This window comes from Sinocyclocheilus grahami, unplaced genomic scaffold, assembly GCF_001515645.1.
Source record: "Sinocyclocheilus grahami isolate Dianchi unplaced genomic scaffold, SAMN03320097.WGS_v1.1 scaffold378.1, whole genome shotgun sequence".
In the NCBI taxonomy this organism is placed as follows: domain Eukaryota; kingdom Metazoa; phylum Chordata; class Actinopteri; order Cypriniformes; family Cyprinidae; genus Sinocyclocheilus; species Sinocyclocheilus grahami.
In genome coordinates, this window is record NW_015505557.1 from 862211 (window position 1) to 873088 (window position 10878).

The 10878-nt window shown below is 35.2% G+C and overlaps 1 protein-coding gene across 1 annotated transcript in view; it reads left to right on the forward strand.

The window, feature by feature from the left end:
* Positions 1–10878, forward strand: part of LOC107549677 (discoidin, CUB and LCCL domain-containing protein 1-like) — a 42250-nt gene that overhangs the window by 28277 nt on the left and 3095 nt on the right. Inside the window, exons 8-13 of the mRNA XM_016230852.1 lie at positions 3732–3920; positions 7073–7194; positions 7683–7839; positions 7923–8015; positions 9616–9700; positions 10501–10550. Coding sequence (XP_016086338.1) covers positions 3732–3920; positions 7073–7194; positions 7683–7839; positions 7923–8015; positions 9616–9700; positions 10501–10550 — 696 coding nt within the window. The remainder of the gene's footprint in view (positions 1–3731; positions 3921–7072; positions 7195–7682; positions 7840–7922; positions 8016–9615; positions 9701–10500; positions 10551–10878) is intronic.

The window sequence follows — 10878 nt, forward strand, 5'->3', positions numbered from 1 at the left end:
TTAACAGTAAGTTCCCGTACTATATACAGGGAAAAACTGTAAAATATCTAACCAGACATTTCATGTAATTTTACAGTAAAATGCTGTTAATTTTACAGTTTTTAGAAGTAAAAATAACAAATCAATGTATAATTTACAGTCAAAAACTGTAAACTGATATTCCCAGAATTCACTGCATGACATTCCACATTTGAAAGTATTTTGTTTAAATAAGCATGTTTTTTTAATAGTTTTTGTTAGTAGTTATGTATATTTGGGCTTTGTTACATCTTCTGTTGTTTAATGAAAGTTTAATGCATTATTTAAGTATCATGATGGTGTTTTGTGTTTGCATGAATGACTCTGTGCACCTTCTATATATTAGTATATACTTCTGCTTGTGGTGAAGCTGCTTGTGATGAGCTTTGATTCTTCATGTGGCTTTCTCTTTTACCACCTGCATTATTATGGTGGTTGTCAGTATGTTAAAGGTACAAAACAGATTTTAATAGCAATGTGCATTGTTGAATTTACTGGTTTATATTCAAATTTTCTTGTTTTTAAATTAGTTTTATACTGTAAAATTTACTGTTTTTGGCCATAAATCTGTTTACAGTTTTTCTGTATTTTTTACAAAATTATTCTGGCAACCACAGCTGCCGAAATTATTTTGTAAAAAGTACAGAATTTTTTTTACAGTGTATGTATAATGTTAGTTGGTTAACTTCATTTATCAAATAGATAGTCAACCCAAAATGTATTCAAATACCTTCAACATTTCTCACATTATCACAGTTTATTCGCTATAGTTTAGAAAATGGTAATAAAATATAACAAGAACTCCGAGTTAAACTGTGTCAGAACAAATTCAGCTTGATAATGTTAGATAACTTTGATAGAAAGGTATGTAATGGACAGCTGTTAGTATGATGGTATTTACACAACTATCAATACTTAGTCGGGCAACCCTTAGCCTTAATGACAGCCTGTAGTCTCCTGGGCATGCTGTCACCCAGGTTCATGCAAACCTGATACTGAGCTCCTGTTACTCGTACTCGTTAAAATGCCCCGATACCAAACGCAGATACCACACAGCATGTGATAAGTGCCATATTCAGACAAAGAAACACCAACAACAGACAGCAGAATGGAGTTATTAGAGATTAAGGATGTCTACAAATTATATGTATGCAATGAATATAATAATGTTAAACATTCAGTATTAACGCCTGTATAGCTGATGTGCGTGAGCTGATAAGCAAAGCACGCTGAGTGGATTGAGTGCGCGAGCTTGTCGAGTGAATATATCTTTCTCACAGACATCACTTGACAGTTTGTAGTTCGGTCGGATATGTCAAAAACAAGTAAGTAAAACAATGCACAAGTTACTTAACGGTAAGGAGGGAGAGAGAGCGAGAGCGCGCGCGCTTCTTTTGTGTGATCTTTGATGTTCACTCACTTAGCACATGCATCATTTGGATTAAAACTAAATGGTAAAAATAAGACCATTTATACCCTATAAATGGTCTTATTTTTACCATTTACTTTTAATAGCATTCACTATAAACATAATTTATTTTCAACCTTAGGCATACACGACTTTCTAGCGAAAGTGAATCTAGCAGCCTATGTGAAATGCGCTAGGCTGTACTATTCTGCACCAGTACAAATACGTGCATGCGTTGCGCGAGTTTTGCTTGCTTGAGTGTTTCTGCGTTATATGATTGGCTTTGGAATATAAATCGCAGCACGTTTCAGATGAAAAAAATTGGACTTCTATTTCTGAAAATATCACAGTTAGGAGATTTATAACGAGTGGTTCCCTGCATTATTACAGCAAAGCGCATGATTACAGTACTAAGCCGCTGCAATGGAGCAGCTCTAATGCTATTAAATTAAAGATGATGTACCATAGAGCAAAAAAAATGAACAGTGAAAGTAACAAAAACTTGTAAAATACATTGTATATCCTTCGGTTATTTTCACATTTAATTTTGCCCAGTACAGTCAAACCAAAAATTATTCAGAGACCAGATATAATTATTTATGTTTTTTTTTACTAGTGGGTGCAGGACACTATAAGTTAATTTATGTAAGTGAGGATAGCAAAATAAAGTAAACTGAAAAATTATACCCAAAAGTTCTTCATACAGTAGACTACCAGTAAAACTGATAAAAATTTGGGACCAAAAATTATTCAGACCGAATCTGGGAAAAAAATTGAAGTTCAGGTTTGCATGAAGCTGGATGACAGCATGCCCAGGAGACTACAGGCTGTCATTAAGGCTAAGGGTTGCCCGGCTAAGTATTGATAGTTGTGTAAATACCGTCATTCTATAACAGCTGTCTGAATAATTTTTGGTTGATTGTAATCAATTACATACCTTTCTATTAAAGTTATCTAACATTATCAAGCTGAATTTTTTCTGACACAGTTTAACTCTTGAGTTCTTGACGTATTTTATTACCATTTTCTAAACTATAGTGAATAAACTGTGATGATGTGAGAAATGTTGAAGATGTCTGAATATAATTTTGGTTTGACTATCTATTTGATAGATGAAGTTAACCAACTAACATTATACATACGCTTTTGGTTCCTGTACCCAATATTTAAAAAAATTGACAAATGCAATAAAAATATTAGTATCGGTACTCGGTATCGGCAAGTACCAAAAATGAAAGTATCGGTTTCGGGCGAGTACTGGAAAAAGTGGTATCGGTGCATCCCTAATTGAAAGCTTTAAAAAAAATTTTTTAATTAAAATACCCTCTTTACTCATGAGTATGCAGAAACTTCAGTCTGGGGATCTTTTCTGACCTCTTTCTGAGATTCTCCTTGTCTTCTTCCCGAGTTTCCTCTGCCGACATATGCTTAATGTGTGGAATGTGATAGTGTTAGCCAAATCGGGACTAAGCAACAGGATGTATTTGACCCTGTTTTTCTCTCTTTAAAGAAAGTGGGGGTCATTCCCCGCTCTTTTATTGTAGTATTGTTCATAGCACATACGTTTCCATTTAACTGTACACACGGTGGGTATTTTAAGAGCTCAGGGCTTCCTGTTGAGTCAATGCACAAGTAACTGTGTTTTTGCTCCACATGTGTGTTTTATTATGCCAAGCACTAGACACGAGTAGAAATAACGTTACTCTCTTTTGAAGTTCTTTTTTTAAATTTGGAATTCATTAATATTCACCATAGTTGCACAAGTGGCACGAATCGCAAGATATCTGACACTTACACTACCATTCAGAAGATGTTTATATGCTTTTGAAAGAAGTCTCTCATGCTTAACAAGGCTGCATTTATTTGATAAAAAATACAGTAATTTATTTTGTTTATTAATATTACAATTTAAAATGCCAGTTTTGTATTTTAGTGTATTATAAAATGTAATTTATTTCTCTGATGGCAAAGCTGAATTTTCAGCATCATTACTTCGGTCTTCAGTGTCACATGATCCTTCAGAAATCATTCTAATATGCTGATTTGATGCAGTGTTGAAAACATATTTTTGTGAATAATTTTTCTGGATTATTTGATAAACAAAAAGTTCAGAAGAACAGCATTTATTTGAAATAGAATTTAACAATTTTCAAGTCTTTACTGTCACTTTTGATCAATTGAATGCATCCTTGTTGAATAAAAGTGTTAATTTTTTTGAAAAAAATCTTACAGACCCCAAACTAAAGTGTAGTGTAAATGTTTCATTTTAAATGTATTTCTGACCACAATGTCCTCTCTTTTACAGATTGCAGTCAACAGACTGTTCTTCAACCTGTGAGCACTACTACAAGCTTGTCATCACACAGTATCTCTTCTGACGGGTCTGAAGTCGACTGGTTTCCTAACAGCACCCAACCGGGTGTCTCTGATGACCTTAACAATAACCATCCAAAATGGCTCCAGATTGACCTCAGAGAAAAGAGGAGGATCACGGGTAATATTTGTAGCCTTCATAACCTGATCTCATTTACATGTTTGTTTATTCTGATTGTTCGTCTCTGGGTCACCTGACTGTGCCAGTTTCCTCTTTAATACCTCAATGTGCAGATTTGGCTTTCCCAATGCATAGTAGTAGTTTTCTGTACTTAAGGGAGAAATGTAATGCTATTATATCTAAACTAGGGCTGCACGATAAATCGCATGCGATATTTAACGCGCATCTTGTCAGAAAGCCGGTTCTGTAATCAGCGGTAAATCTCCATCACCTGCGGGCTTTCACATTGAGCAGCATTAACTACACAGAGCCGTTGTTCACTGACGAGCTGCGCCAAAAATCGCACGAATATGAACGTGGTTTGGCGCAGCTAGTCAGTGAACAACGGCTCTGTGTAGTTAATGCTGCGCGATGTGAAAGCACGCAGGTGATGGAGATTTACCGCTGATTACAGAACGGCTTTACTGACAAGATGCGCGTTAAATATCGCATGCGATTTATCGTGCATCCCTAATCTAAACAAACACGCAGACATGGCGGAAAGACCCAAAGTTGGTTCCAGAGGGTGTAATTATCCTCACAAAAGGTCTTTCTCATGACCAGTTCTGAGTGCCGAGCATTACACACTCGGAGCACATGAGCGTTCACCACTCCCAGACCGCTAACTGGTATCTGCATCTTTTGAACAGTTCCTGGTATTGCATAAAAACACAGAAAGACCCTCTCTGTGTCCATTCATCACACATACAAACCATCTTACCAAAGTACATTTAAATTTAGGAACACGTCGGACATGCGTTTATTTTGAGCACGACCGAGTTTATTTCATACAGCTCAAGGAGAAAGAGAATACTCACTTTGTCTCCTAGAGGGAATTTGTGCTTTTGGACACGATGACCCTGAGTGAAACTGGCCCGTCTCAAAGAGGAAGCTCTGTTATTGTTGTGATGATAGCGTAAATTTGTAAGGCTACATAAAACTAGAGATTAAGCATTTCACCACTGCATTTTTCTCTGAGAAAGCTTTTGTCAACAGGCATGAAAAATTCATGTTTTTTTTTTTAATACATTGCTGTAGAGAGTAGGGTAAATCAAAGCAATGAGCCACAAGAAACTAGTGTTGTTGTTATATTAGAATCACCCTTAAGTAAAGTAAAATCACTTTAACCTACAGTGCTGTTAAAAAGTTTTGGTCAGTAAGATTTTATTTTTCTTTAGCAGCAAATCAGCATATTAGAATGATTTCTGAAGGATCATGTGACACTGAAGACTGGAGTAATGATACTGAATATTCAGCTTTTTATCACAGGACTAAATTACATTAAAATATATTCAAATAGATTTATTATATAATATTTCACAATGTTACTGTATTTTTTTTACTGTATTTTCAATTGAAGTTAGTGATTCATCATGCAACGCAAATGACAACTTAAATAATATTCCACTCATTTCATCAAATATTAGCGGTACCCATGGGGAGTCATCCGCGTGCAGGACTCTGGTTTAAAGTGCACTGCGAAAGGTATGATCAGAAATAAGGCACGATCGATGCAATGGAGGTTGAGAAGGAAATGTATCATCCTGTCACGTGCATCACCACATATTGTAAGAAGTTTTATTAAAATAAACTAACTAACTAAAAAATTTGCCCCAGTTCTGATTTATGCGCGGTTGTTCGTGGGAAAGAAAGCAAGACACGACAGTTACAATATCATGACTGTTGTTAAGTAAGATAGAAGACATCTAAACAAATTATATTTATTTGAATATTAAATATCACAACACACATTTATCATTCAGTCTAGTGCTTTCAAATATGACAATTTATATTAAATTAAGCGAAACTTGTGTAGATTTATGGAGTAAAAGGGCTTGAATGCTTCATTTTGACGTATATTTGTATATTTTTACCATCTAATCAATCTCAGGATGCTTTAATTTTGTTTGCGTCACTAGGGTTAAATTAAGTCTTTCTTTGGTCTGCGCTCTCGAAGTGATCTGTTAGTTCTGCTAAATTTCAATTATTAAAACTAAAACTGAAACTAAACTATATAAAAACTAAATAGAAATGTGTTCACAAAATAAAAACTAAACTAAATCTAACAAAATTATTAATGAAACTACAAAACGAAACTGAATTTTATAGCAAATTTGAAAATGATAAAAAAAGATAAATGCATTTAAAACCAAAAAAACAAACAAGTGAAAACGATATTAAAATAAAACAAATTTAAAAATGCTATCATTTTAAAAATGCGTCAGATGTCCAAATGCCATCCCAGCAGTAATTTTCACTTAGTAGGAGGGAGAATTAACAAAATTATTAATGAAACTACAAAACGAAACTGAATTTTATAGCAAATTTGAAAATGATAAAAAAAGATAAATGCATTTAAAACCAAAAAAAACAAACAAGTGAAAACGATATTAAAATAAAACAAATTTAAAAATGCTATCATTTTAAAAATGCGTCAGATGTCCAAATGCCATCCCAGCAGTAATTTTCACTTAGTAGGAGGGAGAATTATGAGTTATGCATGGCTCATCCAGTCAGAACCACAATTACCTTAATTTACCTTAACAGCTTGTTTAGTTTTCAGTATACTCATCTTCAGCCACGAGAAGGGACGCCAGTGTCTTTTTTTTTTTTTTAAATAGTGCTTTGATTCTTCAGCTTTCCAGACTTGCTTTAAATAGTGGCTTCTCTTTGATGATGAGCAACTTCCTTTCTCAACTTTCAAGTCATCACACTTCAATCTCACAGCTTCACACTTTAACTTGCTTCTGTGATCATCACGGTGGTGTCCTCATGCCTGTGATGTAGTCAATGTTGGAAAGTAATAACAGGCCTTGGGGTCTTTCTGTGTCTGCTGGGAACATGTCACTTGAGTATTTCCCTCAGGAATGTGTTCAGTAACTGAATGAGGCCGGCCGTAGGTTTTCCACTGTGATGCAGATGACGGGCTGCACTCTGAAGTGAAGTCTTTAGCCTACATGCTGTCAACATTCCTCAGCTGGCTGAGCATTTGCATCACTGTACTCAGGAGAATGACCTCAGGAGTGTTTGAGGCTAAATGTTGTGTGCCTAGACATTGAACTAAACTTTAGTTTGCTAATGACATAATTCTGAGTCATATTTTTGTTTCATAGGTATTCTGACCACAGGCTTGACCATTGCAGGCTTCGGATATTTTGTAAAAAACTACAAGATCGAGTACAAAGAGAGGAGTCGTTGGCGACTTTTTGTCCAGTATAATAACTCTGATGATATGGTAAGACTTTCTTTATATCACTGCATAATCATGTTCAACACAACCCGGAAATGGCACATAGCGTCCACTATATGGAATATTTTGGAGTAAAATAAAATAATGTAATAATATTAATGATATTATAGTATTGTAATTTTAAATATATATGTATGTACTGTATGTATATATATATATATATATATATATATATATGAGAGAGAGAGTTTTTTTTTATTGAATTATTATTATATATTTTATTTTTGGTTTACATTGTTTTTCCCTGGCCAATAGTAGGAAATAATAATAATATATTCTAGAGAGAAAGATTTATTTAGTTTTTCCCTGGCCAAATGGCATCAAAAATGGTCTTTATGAAAAAGAAAAAAAATATATTTTCAATAATGAGCACTAATGAATCACACACAATGAGACCAGAGATGTTTAATAAGAGTCAGTAATAAAAATTCATTTTTTAAGTGTCTGTGCATCATTCCTCTGTTTTACCTCAGATCTTTGAAGGAAATACTGGCAGCCTCCACCAAACACGCAACACCTTCCATCCCTCCATCGTAGCACGAAGCATTCGAATCGTACCTCAACAGTGGCACAGGACAATCGCTATGAGAGTGCAGCTACTGGGCTGTCCTTATGTTAAACCCATCCCAGGTGCGTGTCTGACACATAAAGGCTTTACAACCTAATTTTTCTCATTCAAACCGTTCACTAAACCACTGTTTCTCCCCAAGCAGTGAATTCATCGTCTCCGGTGACACAGGAGGCCCAGCCTACACAGCCCATTCACGATGACATGACCAAACCAGTGGCCTCTCAGGCTGATCTTGGTATGATTTTACACAAGCTAATCACTCATTAATTATTACAGATTGTTACAGATTTACTGAACAAATGTCTGAAAACATGCAAATAACTCTTCCCTACCCTTATTCAAATTTCAGCTTAAAGCATTTTTTCTCTATATTTTGTTACTTGTTGTCTACCTCAGGGGTTTACTGTCATTAAAGGTTTAGTTCACCCAAAAATGAAAATTAGCCCATTATTTACTCACCCTCAAGCCATCCTAGGCGTATATGACTTCCTTCTTTCAGATGAATCCAATCGGAGTTACATAAAAAATTGACTTTGATCTTCCAAGCTGTTTAATGGCAGTTAGTGTTGCAGTTCATCAGTCCAAAAGACATGAAATAAAGTGCATGCATCCATAATAAAATGTGCCTTACACGGCTCCGGGGGGTGAACAAAGGCCTCCTGAAGCGAATCGATGTGTTTTTGTAAGAAAAATATCCATATTCAAAACGTAATAATCACTTTAATGTAGCTTGCGCTCACTGTTGTAAAGGGAAGCAGTTCCGGGCGGATGACCTCTGAGGTCAGCGCTGCGCATGCACCAGTGAGTCTCGTGAAAACCAATGTTTGTTTATAGGAGCTAAGGAAGCAAAGTTTCCTTACTTTAGCAAAGGAAAACCAGTCTCCTCTTGGCTTATATCAAAATCCTCCGACATTCGTCACTTCTGAGTGGTGCATGCGCAACGCCGACGTCTTGCGTCATCCTCCCAGAGCTGCTTCCGCGTACAACTGTTGGCGCAAGCTAGACTAAAGTGATTATTACATTTTAAATATGGTTATTTTTCTTACAAAAACGCATGGATTCGCTACAGAAGGACTTTGTTCACCCCCCTCCCCTGTTTGAGGCACTTTTTATTATGGATGGATGTGCTTTATTTAACTTCTTTTGGACTGAAGCATGCAACACGCGCTGACTGCCATTTAAATAGCTTGGAAGATCAAAGACAATTTTTTATATAACTCTGACTGGATTCGTCTGAAAGAAGAAAGATATACACCTAGGATGACTTGAGGGTGAGTAATTCATGGGATAATTTTCATTTTTGGGTGAACTAACCCTTTAACTATAACCATAAAAAGTTAATTACTTAAAATGAACAGCTGAAATAAAATAAAATATTGTAAAAATTAAATTGCTTATTTTATTTCAGCTAACATTTCTCATTTTCATTTAGTTTGTTGAAGTACTAAAATAACTAGAACTAAAACTTAATAAAAACTATATAAACAAATGTTTTTTAAAAATTAGTAAAAGGTAAACAAATTAAAAAACAGAAAATATAAAAAAATTAAATGTAATTCAAAATATTAAGAATTTTAATAGTACATCAATGACACTAAAATAAGTTATCTACCTGACCTTAATTGTTATATTTGTGCAGTATTTTATTATTTACTTTATACACATTTCAATTTATTTCCTTTATAGAAATATGTTTGTTTATATTTATATTATTATATTGTTATCTTTTCTCATCTCTGAAATGTCATGGTTCAAAAATGTGAGACCATGTACATGAATATTTATTAGTTTTTCTTCATCATGAAGAAAATATCTTATATTTGTCTTATTTTCAGTTACTCTGGTCGTAATAATTGTGCCCACCATTCTGCTTGTGGTCTTGCTTCTGGTGGGAATCTGCGTGGTTAAAATGCTATACAAGTAAGTCAATTTTATGTTTTTTTATTTATTTATTGGCATATTAGTTTGGATTTTCCCTGAAGTCCTTTTGCTACCATACCTTTTTGAGATATAAAAGACCTCTGTTATGATTACCTAACCTTCAATGTGTATCAGCAAAGTAAATTGGTCCGTTGAGACCATGTAGATGAATATTTATTTGTTTTTCTTCATCATGAAGAAAATATCTTGTATTTGTCTTATTTTCAGTTACTCTGGTCGTAATAATTGTGCCCACCATTCTGCTTGTGGTCTTGCTTCTGGTGGGAATCTGCGTGGTTAAAATGCTATACAAGTAAGTCAATTTTATGTTTTTTTTTTAATTTATTGGCATATTAGTTTGGATTTTCCCTGAAGTCCTTTTGCTACCATACCTTTTTGAGATATAAAAGACCTCTGTTATGATTACCTAACCTTCAATGTGTATCAGCAAAGTAAATTGGTCCGTTTTGATTTCATGTTGACTTTAAAGAAGTAAGGATGAAAGTTAAGACTATTTTGTCTGTATTCTCCATGTTGTGTCTGATGTGAGAGGGAGGTAGAGTCTGATATGTTAGCATTCATTGGAGAACTGCAGTTTTATCTCAGTTCAGCTACCATCTGTTTCAAGTCCTGTTATCAAACACAGCAGACAGTCTCAGCATTGCATATGTACATGCACCAGTGATTCCCAACTTGCCCTAATAGATATCACAGCCACTGGTGTCGATAAAAGAGCAAACCCCATGTGGCCTGTTGTGATTCCTCAGCAACACATTGCAGCGGTGTTTAGATTCATAAAGAATGGAGCGATTGAGGGCTCTGGGGGATAAAGGAGAGTTGAGGGTCAAAGGTCAGTGTCAGGAGATGTGCCAGCTGCTTTAGTCCTCTGAGAGAGAGCTCAGGGACGGGGGAAATGAGGATGAATGAATGGGAACCTCTTATGGAGTTGTTTCAAGGGAATTGTTAGGCCTCTTCTGTTGTTTAAGACTGATGAAGGTGATGAGAGACCCTAGACTTTGCCACCTGTGTCTCTGACGTTTATCTCAGTTCAGCTACCATCTGTTTCAAGTCCTGTTATCAAACACAGCAGACAGTCTCAGCATTGCATATGTACATGCACCAGTGATTCCCAACTTGCCCTAATAGATATCACAGTCACTGGTGTCGATAAAAGAGCA